General features: G+C 49.4%; 1 protein-coding gene across 1 annotated transcript; it reads right to left on the reverse strand.

The window, feature by feature from the left end:
* Positions 1–986: 986 nt before the first annotated feature.
* CCSAP (centriole, cilia and spindle associated protein) lies at positions 987–12,431 on the reverse strand. The gene is made up of 3 exons (XM_086461005.1): positions 12,131–12,431; positions 3,111–3,394; positions 987–1,237 (listed from the first exon to the last, which is right to left on the reverse strand). Exons 1-3 carry the CDS (start codon positions 12,429–12,431, stop codon positions 1,064–1,066), a joined length of 759 nt encoding a protein of 252 aa, XP_086317131.1. The 3' UTR covers positions 987–1,063.
* Between the last annotated feature and the right edge of the window lie 3,719 nt (positions 12,432–16,150).

Consider the following 16,150-nt stretch of genomic DNA (forward strand, 5'->3'; position numbering starts at 1 on the left):
CCACGCTGAGGAGTTCCGCACCAATTTTGAGAGGCACAAAGCCTCTCGGGACTTCATCCACAAGTTTTATCAACATGATTTTCAAGTTTAAAACCTTTAACGGTATACTTGTACACCACCACCACATGGAATGCATATTGCACTCTGACCCCTGCTGAGCATAATAGATATTCCTAAGCGTTAAAAATAGACTTCACCAGGCAGGAGCCAGCCCTCTCCTTCAATAAACACATTTACATGATTAAGCATAGAATGTGACCACGAGCTTAATACAGTGGTACAACTCGATCCTGGTAGAACAAGCAACTGCTGATTGAGCAGCAGCTATCAGATAATGATTGTCTACATCAGTTATTTGGTACAACAGGCACAGCAACAGCAAAACAATCCTGTAGCTGTTTCTTGCCCTGAAAATTAGTAGCTTATTGTAATGACCTTAGAAACAGCAATAAAAGTTAGCATCAGCAGATTCACTAATCAAACAAGGTTTTTTGAAAGTTTCTGTATACAGACAATACTTGGTATTGGCCTGCCTAAAGCATCTACATTTATCAGTGCTGTTTACCAGACCCACTGGCTTTCCTGTTGCCTGTCTTTATATACTTATTTTGGTAGAAGTATTAAATCAAATAGTACTATAAATGCAAAGGCACCTCCATCACACCTTCAAAGTGTTTCCCCAACACCCCCTCCCCATGACATGGACTTCTAAAGTAAGGGACAACAGGTTATTTTTAACCAAGATCAAAAAAGTGTTTGCTTTGACTCCCTGTATCTTAAGGTTCCCCCCTCCCACCCCAAAACAAGTCAACTGAAGCATTAGAAAAGTTCCCAAAAGGGGAATTGTTTAAAAGTTTGGGTAGCTATATCTAAAAGCCTCTTCAAATGTTATGGCTCCAATGATACACCCCACTGTGAGGTAGGTAGCCAAGATAAAAATATTGTAACAAATATTTTAACAGCTGGAAACTCCCTATAAAAACCTTGCATAAGTAGTTTGGTTCCTTGCACCAGTGTCCTGATATGCGTAACTTCTTCTGAAGATGCCTAGGGGAATCCGAATTCACCGAGCTCTTGCTGAGTAGCATCTCATATACTCTGTCATCCAAGGGTTATCTGGTGGGGAGGGCTTTATTCGCCAAGCTTTCTCTGCTTCTGCTGATCGTACTCGCCTCTGGGAAAGCTTCCTTTTCTCCACTTGTCTCCTGTTCTTTGCTCGTAGAGCAGATTCGTGAATCTAAAAGACCAGAGTTAGTGTTACAGCAGGAAAACAGCCTAGGAACCCACCCAGGAAAGCTGAGGATCACTTCGTATTGGTCCCAATCCCCATCCCGAAGAAACTGGGTTCACTAGCAAGATTGTATTTTCTTCAGTAATTTGTACCACTAACAGAAAAGCAGCACAGAAAATTTTTATTAAAAACTGTCTCAAATTCTGTTCTGCATTGTCTTTCCCACTTCACGCTATTAAACAATTCCAAAAATCTTGAATGTTTCTCAATCTGACATATTCTAAAAACCTATTCTCCTATTTCTACCATTTTAAATTCTTAAACATCCTTCAGTATGCCCAAGCAGCCCTTAAAACCTAAGCCATAGTACTAAGACCAATCCCTAGAGACTTTTTACTAGAGGCTGAAGAACTTCATTTTGACAACATGCTGCAAGCACACCTACGTTTTCAAATTAATGAATTACCATATTTTCCCCAAATTTAATCTTAAGAGCCAGCTTCTATGTTTGCTTGCTTCTGTCTCCAGATCTAAAAGTCTTGTCTCCCATCTCAATTAGGGGAAATAACACCTTTCAAACATTCCAGAAAAGTGCCCTGGCCAGGTAGTAAGGAGTCAGTTCCCACTTAAAGAAACATCCTTGGTGACAAAGCACTATGTAATTGGAGGGGTTTCAGAAGTGTCCCACCCATTCACTCCAAACTCAAGACCTGATTTTAGGGATTCTGTAACTGGTTTTAGCATAAATGTTAGAAGTCTTCAAAAGTATGAATATATCTGCTCAAGTCAGGCATCGGCCTCTGTTAGGCTTCAACGTAAAGTCAACTATTTCCACCACTGGCCAAAGCTTATCAGTCCAGTAACGGTGTCCATTATCAGGAAGGGCAGCTTCTTTCAAGAGCTGCAAGGCCCAAGTTCCTCATTTCTCTCAAAGGGCTGAGCTGTCCAAGAAGGAGAAGACTACGCTTCAAACCCCTTCCAAAACAGCCCACCAGAAGTCAGCTCACATCAAGGCCACCACCCACTGTAATCCTCAGATATCTTGGGTCATTGACTCATTAGCAGTAAGATTAGATGCTGGCAAGGGCACACTAATGATTATGTTTTAGCAGCTTAGGAGAGTTATAGAAAAGAAGGGAACAGACCTGTTGTAACAGTCCAGCCTTAGTGTTTCTTGCTAAGCCAGGAAACAGACACCACTACAGCAGAGTCCTGGTGCAGTCCATGACCATATGAATTTTATTTGTGCTGTTTTGCTAATATTTACATCAACCCTGCAATCCATCAGCCATCCAATAGACCATTCTGCTGTCAGCAAAAAGTTACGTGCTGGCAACCTGCTGAAACAGGCTGCTAGACAGACGTTTTGGCAGCAAAGCATTCGTACCTTCTCAGTGAGGCTCCTATTCCTAGGAAGCACCCCAGCAAAAGTCACTCTTTCACAGCGCAAGCGCTACCCCAGTGTTTATATATCCCCCAGTGTTTATATATCTGCCTGCTGTGGGATGCCTGGTGCTAACTGCCTGCTGTTCTTCTCTTGTTTTCATCAAGGTCAGAATGCAGAAATACATTTCTAACAGCCAGTTTTGCAGGTAGCGCTGTAACAGCCAGAAACAAGACAGCCAAGGTTTAATCAGAACTTGCAAGTATTAGTCAAACGTGGGAAGTTTCAATACTGATTAACAGTTAAGAGCTATTTGATTTGGACACGCCAAACCTTTTCAGGTTTATTGCTAGAATTTTTTTTTAGAATTTATTGCTAGAATGTCCATACCCTCAAATAAAGGCATCCCTGAGACGTTTTACCTGGATATCAGACAGGTCTTATCCAGGCACTAAGTAGCCACTGCCTTTTAACGAAACAGAAGTTTTTACTTACTTCATTTGCTGAAGCAGAAGCACAGACATTGTGAGTTTTCTGGCTTCCAGTATCTGTCTGTCTTTCTCCCCACCCATACAGAGCAAATGGATGTTTATTATCCTTTGGTGCATCTGTCTTTTGAGGACTTTTGGCTGATCTTCGATCATTACGACTGGACAAGGCACTTCGACTCGGACGTTGTCCTGTACGGCTGGTTTTGTCTGCTTCCTTTACAGAAGGGTGTTCTACAGTTTTTTCTTGCTCTTCCCTCTGCTGCTTCTCTTGATCTTCTCTTTCTTTCTCTAAAGGAAAAAAATGTAAAGTTATGCTTTTAGCTTCCAATGACAATGTATTAATGTCTGATTTGCACAGCATCTCTTAAGTCATCGTTGAAGCTGTGGGGTTTGGGTTGGTTTTTTTTTTTTTTTAGAAATGGAAGAAGTCATTGCTTCCTTAGCAATAAATGTATACTGTGCTTAAATGCCTTCATTCTTTCTTTAGTGACCACAGTATTTCCAAGCCCATCCCTCTGTACATCAGCTTTCACATACTTAAACATGCCTTTTGCTAGTGAGGCTACAGATAACCAGTAGCTCCAGGCAGTATTTTAAAGACTCTTTCCAGTGATGATCTGTTTTCACTATTTCATCCTTCCATCTTTCAGACAGCAAACAGATGGACTGCTGAATGCCATGTGGATGCTGCCAGCCCATCAGAGATGAGGCCTGATAAGAGTATGTGCAATATTAAATCCCTCATATTATAAGCTTCCACTGGAAGGAAAAAAAGTGATTCAATTTCAAGCTCCCTGATTATACATACATCTTGATTGTGGGTTTCTGTTTAGGGAGGAGAGGGGAGTATGAGGCAAAGACATACAAAGTGATAGACATCACCCTTGCTATCTGTTCTGTGAAGCACATTTACATTTAAAGTACCACACTCTACAGGCAATACTCTCCGAGGCTCATTTCCCCCACACATGCGTTTTAAACCTTCCAAAACAAGGGTCCAGCATTTGTCCTCCAGGCGCTGGGTATGCAGAGTAGGGTTTGTGAGGGAGAATTTAAAGTCTGTATCATTGTTAATTTGCAGATGTAGATCAACACTGAAGGCTGGATCAGCATTATATAAGACATTAAATAATAAAAATACAGGGAAACAACTGTTCCATAAGATCTAATCTTCTTGTATTATAGAGCTACAGAGAAACTAGTTTTCCTTTGTGGTGCCTCACAGGTAGCACTTCTTGATGTTTCCCACATACTACTTCTTATATACAAAAGTTTGGGTTTTAGACTCCAGATGAAGGAAGCCAGTATCTGGCTTAGCACTGCAATACTTCATAAATCTAAGAGAAAGGCTGGTAAGAAAGTAAGAAAGGCTGTAAGTAAGCCTTACAGTAAGGTTGTACGTTGTTTTGAACAAATAAGTTTTATAACATCATTAAATACAGTCAAGCAAATGCCCATGGATAACAATTACTGACTGGAAAATGGCCATAGATTTTTTTTCCCACCTTTGAGATCTGTAAGGTGTTACAAACTGGTGACAAGAGGTCTTGAACTATTCTGTTAATACTCATCTAATCTAACATCTTTATCAGTGATCTGGATGAGGGAATTAAGTGCTCCCTCAGTAAGTCTGCAGGTGACACCAAGTTGGATGGGAGTGTTGATCTGCTGGAGGGCAGGAAGGCTCTGCAGAGGGACCTGGACAGGCTGGATCAATGGGCTGAGGCCAACTGTGTGAGGTTCAACAAGGCCAAGTGCCAGGTCCTGCACTTGGGTCACAACAGCCCCATGCAGCGCTACAGGCTTGGGGGTGAGCGCCTGGAAAGCTGCCAGGCAGAAAAGGACCTGGGGGTGCTGGCTGACAGCCAGCTGAACAGGAGCCAGCAGTGTGACCAGGTGGCCAAGAAGGCCAACAGCATCCTGGCCTGTATCAGCAACAGTGCGGTCAGCAGGAGTAGGGAGGTGATCGTGCCCCTGTACTCGGCACTGGTGAGGCCACACCTCAAATACTGTGTGCAGTTTTGGGCCCCTCACTACAAGAAGGACATTGAGGTGCTGGAGTGTGTCCAGAGAAGGACAATGGAGCTGGTGAAGGGTCTGGAGAACAGGTCTTATGGGGAGTGGCTGAGGGAACTGGGGTTGTTCAGCCTGGGGAAGAGGGAACTCAGGGGAGACCTTATCGCTCTCTACAACTACCTGAAAGGATGTTGTAGCAAGGTGGGTGTCAGTCTCTTCTCTTGAGGAAACAGCCTCAAGTTGTGCCAGAAGAGGTTTAGATTGGGCACTAAGAAAAATTTCTTCACAAGGTTTGTCAAAACATTGGAACCGGCTGCCCAGGGAAGCAGTTGAGTCACCATCCCTGGAGGTATTTAAAAGATGTGTAGATGTGGCACTTAGGGACATGGTTTAGTGGTGGATTTGACAGTGCTAGGAGTTGATCTTAAAGGTCCTTTTCAGCCTAAATGATTCTATGATTCTATAATGATTCTACAATTTAGTAAAATATACTGCTTACAGTACATTAGTGACATACAACTTTGGAAAAAACCAAATGCACAGAACCTTGTTTTAGTTCTCCATTCTGCAAGTCTTCAACAGTGGTGTGGACAAGTTGGAGGTATATGCTAGACCTTGAACATGACCCCAAGGCACTGTGGGCACAAGCAGACATGGGGATCTGAAGTCTCTGTGACTTTTAGGCCAACCATGCCTTTTAACATAAAAGGCAACTAAAGCCTTTTATTAACCTAACAGCACAGCAGTCTAATAGTAAGTTATTCTCCTCAAGTGTCCACTTTGGGCATTAGATGCTGCCTCCTGCTAGAGACACACAGTGATACATTCAAACTCTGCTGACACAGACACGCTGAACTTCCAAGTTTTCTGCCACACCACCTATTTCTGGTTGTGGCAGGGACCAGCTGGAAGCTGCCTCTGTTCCAAGTTTCAGCGCTTTCAGCCACCACCAGCATACGCTGGTATGTACGGAGGGAATTCCTCCACTGGTATAGGAGGAGTTCATCTAGTTTAAGGCTTGCTCACATATTGAGAGGTTGACCACAAACAACGATAATAAATTTTACCAAGTGTCTTCATTAAAAGCAGAAGGGCTTTGCCAATCCCGTGACAAAACAGCAATCATTCTTGCCAATTGCTATGATTTAGCTGGTAAGCAAGTACATGCCCAGGCTGACACTGCTTTAATTTTGCTTCTGCATCCATCCAGCTCTGATGAAATGGAAGTTACCTGCCTGGCACACAGGTTAAGCATCCATTTACTCTTGCGCTCACTTTGCACTTGTAGGGTAAAGACATCAAGACTTGCCACATGCCCCAGCATTCCCATAAGGCAAGCCTCATGCTCTCTCTGGCTAGCTGTTAGTCTTGCCAGCGTGTTTTCTGCTTGCTGCCAACCAACGGAGGGGCCCTGCTGCTGGGCCCTGTTCAGGCTAGCCTATACACACATGCCTTCCAAGCTGTGCAGATGCAGCACTCGGCTACAGATGATACTGCAGTACAGCTGAGTATTTGGTTAAGAGTAGCCAGCAGTGTTAAAGTACTGGGAGCTGTATTTGTTAAGAATTCAGTTGACTGTCCCCACAAAACAACAAAGAGTAGTAGTCAAGGCCAAAGGAGCAACAGAGTGAGAATAAAAAAAGGCCAGAGGAATTTCACGTATCTAAATATTGGGTGCACAAAGTTTCAGTCATTATAGGCAAGGCTGGATAAAAAGTAAGCAGCAGTGACCTCAATGTGGTAAAAGACCTGCTTCACACAGTGTCCTGGGCTCAGGGACTCAGCTTCACCTCTAACAAGGCAGCTCATTCATCACAGCTGCAACAGGCAGCACAGAGCTATCCCCTTGCAAAGCATTATCCATGCATCTCTACACAGCCCGCTCCTAAGACAGGACTGGCTTGGTTCGCTTCTGTGTAAGGGAGGCCATTATCAGAAGGAAGTACTGTTGTGAGAAAATAAAGCACTGACAGGGGACATACTGCTGTCAATTCTGGAACAGCAGTGCTTTTGTTTTGGGAAGCTGTTCCATCCTCTGTTCAAGGGAAAATGGCATCTTCCTCCTCTACAAAGGAGAATGGAGCAACACAGAGTTCATGAGCAGCAGCGGTGGCATTTAGAGACTCAAAAATACAGGAAAGTAGGGACTCTGCAATTGCATGAATACTTCAGAGCTTTAAGATGCTACTTCAAGGCAACAGCCGTGCCTGGGGATGCTGCTCACTAGGATAGTTCCAGCTGGTGCAGAAATGATTGAGCCAGCTTGTCCCAAAATAGCAGTAAAAGCATATGGGTAAATGGCACAGAGAGTCCTGCGCACAGCCTTACAGTAAACGCTGTGTGCCAGAGCGTACTGTAGCCCCTTATGAGACCCTGCTATTAAGAGCAGGTATTTCAATGAATTCACTCCTGCAGTGCATTTATACAGAACTCGGTTAGTGAAGGCACAAGGCAGACATCTTTTAACAGTTACTCAAGTCTTTCATTTAAAAACTACAGTTTATATCCAAGCCATTTTGCTTTCACAGGAAGGTCAAAAAGCAGTAGTTGATAACAAGGAAGGAGTTAGACCCAGCTGCTCAAGGAGCCCAACCACCAGAGACACCTCCCCATCTCCTTCCCATGCAGGATGCCAGCTCCAGCAGACACAGGAAACTGACTGGCTGCAGCATTACAGGGATTAAATGGGAGAGGGAAAAAAGCTAGGAACATTTAAAACTGCATCGTGGATGCTAAGCAGAGCACACTGGACAGGAGGAGATTAAGTGCTTAGCAGGCAGAACAAGGCTGCCAGGCCCACCCAATATGGCTGTTGAAAGCTCCTGCCCAGAAGAGGTCACTTAACCCCTGCTGCAGTGCCCAGCTTGCATAACAGTTCCCCTCCAGGGCTCAAGCAGGAAAAGCTCAAATGGAGCTTCTCTCCCTCCCACAGTGCGGCATATTCTATGGGGCAGACCGGAATCCCATTTCAAAGGCTCTGCTGACTTACTAGAAGTATCAAAAGCCTTCTGATAAGACCCACAGGTCCTAGGGATCAACAGGATTATCTCTATATAGGGATGTTGGCTCCTTACAGCACTACCTCAGGTTCAGTGTGCTTACACTGCCGTGGGCAAGAGTTTCCTGCTTTAGTACAAACACTCCTCCAAACAGGGCAGGTCTCCAAGGCCTCTTGAAGGGGGCATATACTCAGTTGTGGGTATGAACTGACTACCGCTGGGTAGAAAGTAGTTACTACAGATGAAAGACTGCAACATCATTGCTTCAAGACAGATCTTGTATGAGGGAGGACTGAGCTACCAGCAACACAGCAGCTCAAAGTTCATTAGATTCACATAAGCTTCATCCGCAGCAGAGCTCAGAAAGTAAAGACTGGCTTGGCTCGACAGTTTGTTTCCAACCAAAAAAACTGGACCAACTTTGAATCACAGTACTATAAACCCCTAAACTGACATTGTTGCCTTCTTCCCCCACCACAAGCTACTCCTTCCCACATTCTTGGGCCAGCAAATACACCTGCAATATCATGGCAGACAAGATCAGGGAACAAGATTGAAATTTGATCTCCTGCTGAGTTGCACTAATACAGATCAGTCGTTTTCCAACTAGTGTGTGGCAACTGCTTTGCTGGCAGCTTGTCACTGCTGTCATTTAAGACCTCTGCACAAAAATGCTGAGGGCAAAATGGCAATAAGGATTGAAAGAGGCCTTCACCCTCCGTGCATGTGCAGCAGTATCGTTTCACGAGCAACAGGTCTGACAGCAGTGCTGCTGCCAAGAGCCCCTGTCTTTCACTTACCAGCTCACCAGGTTCTGTTGACAGTTTTGAGGATGTGTCAAGCAGACCAGCTGATTTAGGTCAAGATTTTGTTGCATTATGTTTAAAGCACATCTGTGCCTGGGCATGTTCTACAGAACAGTCCCACAAACAGTTGCTGCAAGGAAAGGGCCAAGAAGGAATTAACCCGAAGTTGCCACCATGCATGCCTTCGTATCATTCAGCTATAGCTTAAGCATGAGATACAGTGACAAAACATTTACCCTACATGCTGTCTCAGGTGTTCACATTGGTAGTACTTTAGACCAACACAGTAAACCTTAAAGTCAGGCTGCACACATCAGCTTTCTCTACAGACAACAAAAGCATTTACAAACCACTTTACAAACACACACAGGCTCACTTTAATGAGGGAAGGATGACACCACGGCCACACACACTAACTATCACAAGCTGGCTTTACCTGGGATACTGGGCAACATTAGTGCTGGCCAAATGGGCTCGTCCACAAGCGCAGCAGACACTGCTCAGCCAGAAATCAGTTTCCCCACAGAACAGAGGGAAGTAGCAGTAGCCAGGTAACAGCCAGAATGCTGCAGCATGTGGGTGGATGTCAGGTTCAGAAGACAAAAGATGTCATCAACATAAGCACACTCAGCTACCCCCACAGCACTTCAGTGTAATTAAGTTCTTCCAGAAAAAAGCAGTTGAATAATGGAAGATTCACAGAGTGGTAGTTTCCATGTTATCTCCTCCACATGTTTTAATTAGCCAGCTACTAAGCAAAAGAAAAACACATCCTTACAACTGTCCAATACTGGATGAGTCACTTGGTTATATCTTAGTGCGTACACTAATATACAATAAATTTCCACTTAATCCAGCTGCCTAGGCAGAGTTGTTTTCAGTCCTTTTGCTAAGGACTTGCAAAGCTCTTAAGCATTTTTCTAAAGTTCTGCCAGGATTTTTCTCCTGAGCCACTTGGCAAAGAAATGCATGTTAGGTACAGATTTTTTCTCCCACTAAGTGTAAAATAGCAAGGACCTACTAGTACATCAGGTATTCCCTTACAGCAGCCATTGCAAAGCTGCATCAGCTAGAGAGGCACAATTGCCCAAAACCCCATAGACTGTCAGGCCACTGTTGCTCCGCAGTCCCTTTGCCACCGAGACAAAGCAAGTGAGGACACACCTACGTACGCACTGGGTAGTCACACATGCCACCACTGACCACTGAAAGTGCCTGTGAGCAGCACATCCACAGCTGCCAAGCTTTTATCCACCACCAAAACTGACCCAACCAGAGTCAGTTACCAAGTAACTCCAGCCAGATCTCCCCCCAGAAAGGAGTTGGGGAGAGCAGCAGGGAGCAGGATGAGGACTGAGCAGAGTGCCCTGGCCAGCAGCCCCTAGCCTTGGCAACTACCTGCTCCACCCCGAGGGCTCAATGAGCAGCCAAGTGAAATTCTGGTCCCTACCACAGCTGCCCAAGATTGGCACATGTTCAAACTGCATCAGAAAAGGTGCCAAGTTCTAAACGCAGCTTCAGCAGCTCCCACCCTCCTATCGCTAGAAGCCGAGACTTTAGACTGCCCATCAGGGCACACCCTCCCTTTCCCACACGACCATTCCCTGCTCTTTTGCAATTCCTCGGTGCTTCTTCTCACCAAGATGCTGTGAACTCCTTCCACACATACTCCCCAGTCTAACTTCCTCAAGGCCTGCTTAAGAAGAGTAAGATTAGACCCACTAATAACTTTGTTACATGCTGGTTAACTGGGGTGCTTCTATCACTGCAGAGCTTTCAGGAGGTGTAGTACATTACCCTAGCAGCCCACAGCTGTGTGCACCCCCATAATGGGGCTGGGTACCACAGGCCCAGCCATGAGGGCTACAGCTCACTGCAAAACCCCCCATCACTAGCAGGCTCCAAAACGCCAGGCCTCCTCAAGAGATGACAGCATGGCTGAAGCTTTGTATAACATGATGTTCTTAAGGACAATGAATGCAGTTTAGCCTTTACTGTCAAACACAGATCATTCTGGTAAGCTCAGGCCCTAAGGGACACTGAAACAGATTGATTAGTCTCCCCACCCCAAACAAGCACATCTAACCCCAGAAAACAAACCCAGGCAGCATGAGGATTAACTAAACAAAGCTCACGGATTTTCCCTGCTACTATACAACAGATATATAGCAGATTCAAAATACATTGCAAAACACCAATCAATGGCTGCCAGATAAGATTTTCTTTCATTACAGGTAAGAGACAATATTCTACGGGATAAAAACGTAGCAACTTGGGAACTTGGCAGCAGTGTTAGCTGTCTACTCACTCTGCAGAGTGAATTCCTGAGACATCAAAAGGCAAGATACACTAGAAGAGAGCAAAGCATTATCAGCTCTGCACCTGCCTAGGCTTACAGCGTGGCGTGCCCCCAGCTACAAGGCCAAGACTAAACCTCAGGCAGCGTTAAGAGCCGAGCGTCCAGCCGAGGCAGATTATGGGTGCGGATCCCGGGAAGCAATCGCGTTAAGCGCCAGTCACCGGCACACAGTCCAACCTGCCGCTGTTTTTGCCGGAGAACCGGCTTATATAACGGCAGAGATGCTGCGCTCCCATGGCAACAGTTTACATAAGCGGCCGTGACTCAGGAGGAGAGTTGCCACCACTCGGCTCTTTAAAGAGGCACTCCTGAAGCCGCAGGGACGGCTGCTCCGCAGGCCGAGCAGGGCTCGCGTTGACGGCACCTTATGGCCCTCGGTCGGGAAATCACTGGCCCCAGCCGGCGAGGGGCTGCACCCCCAGCCCTCGCTGCTCTGCCTTTCCCACCCAGCCCGCTTGGAGGGTGACAAGCGGGGAGCCTCGCACACCTCCCCGTCTGTCTGACGCCAACCGTGACGCCCGCTTTCCTCAGTGCTTGGCCCCGCAGCACCGCCGGCCTCCCGTAGGTACCGCGCGGGCCGGGGCCCTGCGGACACCCTCCCGCCCCGAGGGCGGTAAGACGAGCCAGGGGCTGCCGGGTGCCCCCCCCCGCAGGACCCAGGCGCCGCCGGGGATCGGCACCCCACGCCGCTGCGGGGGCGCCGGGTCGGAGCCATCTTTGACGTCATCCGCAGGGCCCGCCCGGCCTCCCCGCGGGAGCTCGGACCGCAGGCCCGCGGCCCCGAGCTCACGGGAGACACCCCCCTCCCCACCGCACCGCCGCCGCCATTAACCCCGCTCCCTACCGGGGCTCGTCCGTCCCGCCTCGCTCGGCGCCGGCGCCGCCGCTGCCGCCGCCTCCTCCTCCTGCGCGGCTGCGGGACTGCCGGCGCCCGGCGGCGAGGGGGACCCGGCGGTGCTGCCGCCGCCGCTGCCGCTGTCCTGCTCCCAGCCGTCCCACAGCCAGGGCCGGTGCGCCTGCTCCAGGAGGCGGCGGCTGAGGCGGTAGCGGAGCAGCTCCAGGTAGCAGGCGCCGCACGACTCCCACTTGGGCTCCTTGAAGCGCTTCATGTACTCCGTCTTCACGCGCCGCGCCGGCACCACCATGGCGGGGCCGGGAGCCGCCGCCAGCCCGCCGCCGCCGCCGGGAGCCGCCGGCCGAGCCCGCCCCCTCCCGCTGCAACGTTTAAATCCAAACAGCGGCGCCCGGCCCCGCCCCCGCCCGCCCCGCGCCAATGGCGGCGCGCCGCTGCCACCGCCCCCTCCCCGGCCGCCACCGCCTCGCCGGCGTCACGGGCCCGTCACGCGGGGATGGCGGGGGGGGCGGGGCGAGCAGCGGGAGGAGGGGTGGGAGTAATTGTGACAACCGAATGGAATAGAATTCAACGATAAAATAAAAAATAATTAAAAAATTAAAAATAAAATGAAAAATAAAAATATTAAATTTAAAAATTGGAAACAAACCCGATAAAATAAAATAGTAAATAAAATTGAAAAATAATTAAAATGAAACAAAATTTTTAAAAATAATTTTAAAATATAATTTAAAATCGAATTCAAAAATAGAATAAAAATAGAATAAGAATGTATTCGAAATATAATAAAAATTAATAAAAATTAAAAATAATAAAAAATTAATAATATTACATTTAAAATACAATTAAAATTAAAATTAAATGAAATAAAATAATTTTTAAAATAAAAAATAAAATAAAACTAAATTAAATTAAATAAAATAACGAAATAAAACAAAATAAAACGAAAGAAGGCAAAATAAACCGGAGCAGGCCGGGGCTCTCCAGCGCGGCCAAACGCCCCCGCACGCCGAGGGCAGCGCCCAGCGCCAGGCGGGGGCTCCCCCAGCACGCTGCCCCATCACCCCCCTCCGCCTGCGCTGCCCCCCGCCCCCCGTCCCGGGAGAGGCCGCGGGCCCGCAGCCCGCCCCGCCGCCCCGCTCCCGCCCGAGGGGCGCGTCAACCCGCAGAGCACGTGCGGCGCGTCAGAAGCGATGCGTTTGCCACAGCAACGCCTCCTCTCCGCGGGGCCGCGGCGGGGCGGCCGCTGGTGGGAGCCCTGCTCTGCGCGGCCAGCGGGGCGGGGGGCGGCGGGGGCCGCTCTGCGTTAACGCGCTGCGGAGGCCATCTCCGGCCAGCGCCGGGACGGGATCCGCCTCGCCCAGCCCCGCCTCACGCGGCCGCGCTCACTCGAAAGACAGGGGGGCTTCGGGGCGGCCGCAGAGAACAGGGCGGCCTCCGCAGCCGGCCTTGGCCCTCCTGCGCGCCCGCACCGAGGCACCTGCGCCCGTTCTCCGACAAATGGCGGCACCCCTGGGCCCATGAGCGATTTCTGGATGCTTCCTTCGCTCTCTCGCACGCCGTATTGGAGGCGTCGCACCCGAACCCTACCCCCGTGGGCCACGGCTGCGCTGGGGAGGGCTGCGGCGTGCCGTTGCACCGCGCACACCTCTCCGCACCCTTCTGAGGCGTGACCCCCTCATCGGCCCCAGCCCGCTGGCCGACACGTCGCAGGTGCCCATTTTGGGGAGCTGCCAGCCGGATTTGCCCCTGCCGCCACGCGCAGGGCTCTCCGGCTACCTCTCCAACACACGGGGGCACTGACGGATTTTCAGAAACCGTTCTAGGAAACTTTTTTTTTTTTTTTTTTTTTTTTTTAATAAGGAGTCCAGCAGCATTTGTGCCCTGCCCTGCGCCTCCCCGAGCAGGCACACATGAACAAACGCAAGCCGACACAGAGACCTGGGATGGAAAACGCTGGCCCAGGCTGTAACAAAAGGGCTGGTGGCTTCAGTGCGAGGGGGCGGTGGTCATACACGGCACCCCTGAAGCAGTCCCCGAAACAGCCAACAGAACCGAAGCGGTTTGGTCTGGTGGGTGCTCAGCCCCAGCAGGATACAGCTCGCAGGTTTCACATGGACCAGTTGAAGCCGTGCGACCCCGTGGTGCCCTGGCGTGAGTCAGAGGGGTGCAGCCGTTGGCCTCACCTTTGCGGAAGCGCTGGGATACTCCCCTCCAGGCCTCCCAGCCCTTGCAGTTACGGCGACAGCCCCGTGACAGCAGGATATTGGGCAAATCCAGGGTCTCCCTTTGCCATCCGGGAAAACGCAATCAGGAGAGGCCGATGGCACTGGTGCTGCGGGCAGGCACGTTGTACAGCCGTGTTCATAGACCTATTAAGCTCCATTTTAAAACCAGTTAGAACTTCTCCAGCTCCCTTCGGCCCCACCGTCTGCTCTCAGGGGTAGGCAGCGATGGAGCTACAAGGGAGCAGGGCCTGGGCAGTGTATCTGCCGGGAAGACAGGCGCAGAACTGGCACCCCCGACGTGCCTACCATCACACAACAGCTTCAAAAGGGAGTGAGGAGCCCCTTCTGAGCGCACCTCCTCACCGCGCCGTGCCGCGCGTGGTGCCCCATCCCAGGCAGACGTGCAGGAGCCTTGCGTACGTGCCTCGCTGCAGGAAAGCCAGGCAGACGCAGCGGTTGTCCCCCCTCTCAGTGCTGTCCTGGGGGTCGCCTTGCTCATTCATCTTCCCCACTGAGGGCTCCGCTGGCAGCTGGGTGGGTTGTGCCCGCTGCCTTCTCCTGTTGCCCTTAGTGGTACGTTTGTGGTCCCACCGCTGTCTAGCCATGCCCTCAGCACCACCTGCTGTAACGGAAGGCGTTTCTTGGAAAATAAGAGGGGACAATTGGTACAAAACCACCTGTAACTGGAGATGGGACTAGAAATGGCTGTTGTGACAGTGCTGGCTAGGGAGGAGAGCAGGTCAGTCCGCAGTTAACCGAGACACTGGTTTCTTACTCTGATATTCTGCTCAGTCTATATGAGCAGATGACGTTAGCGGATTTCATACAAATGGGCCAGGTCTAGGGTTTGCAGCATTCGCTTTCCATCTAGAAAATGTTATTTTGTACAAAATGTCATTTTGAGAACACCTGCACAGTTTTAGCTTGGCAGCTGTGGTTATGAAAAGGCTGCTGCTGTTCCCAGGTATCCCTTTAGCGCAACAATCACTTTACAGCTTTTCCTTCCCAAAGAACTTCTGGCCCCAGTTTGGGAAGACACAGCTGTATCAGAGGTACATGGATACTCTCTGATGGCTTCCCTTCCTGATGGAGAAGAAAGGGTTCACCTTTGCAGGGCCAAACTTCTCCTGGGGTGCCCATAAACCTGACGCCCAGTCATTAACCCGTGTCTCAGCCGTCACACATGAAATGCCAGAAACACGAACACCAGATCCTGGCTTTTTCCTAAACTCTGCGTTCTTCAGAGCAGCCGTCTACTCTCCGTATCAGCCTGCAAGATGTCAGCACTTCGTGAACAACATAGCATTGTTAGTACAGGCCTCCACCCATCCCCTCCCTTTTACTGGTTTCAGGGCCTCTATCCCTCACTGGCACAAAAACGAGCACCCAGCCGCCCGTGTGCTATGAGGTAAAGCTGCACCTTCGCGCTCCCGCTCCAGCTTCCCCTTTGCAGCACACCCCTCCCACCCGACAGCCAGCACAGCTAGCCTTGGGGAATAACGGGGGACCGTCTGTGTGAAAAGACCTGTAACAGAAGCACACAGAGACAGACGGCAACGCCGGTGTTGGAAAACGCACGTTACCGAAGGCTGACGGAGCAGCAGCGGTGGCTGTCGGGCACGTTCCCCGCAGCCTGCCACAATCAATCTCCAGGCTTACAGTGCAGGAACCGCCAGGCCGTAGGGCCCAGTGTCCCTCCAGGCCAGCCACCGTCCTAGAATGGCCCCGGAGCACATTGGGCAGCTCTGCGGGAGGATGCTGAGACTGTCCTGGGTGAAGGACT

Source organism: Leptosomus discolor, chromosome 2 (assembly GCF_034619465.1).
Source record: "Leptosomus discolor isolate bLepDis1 chromosome 2, bLepDis1.hap2, whole genome shotgun sequence".
NCBI lineage: Eukaryota > Metazoa > Chordata > Aves > Leptosomiformes > Leptosomidae > Leptosomus > Leptosomus discolor.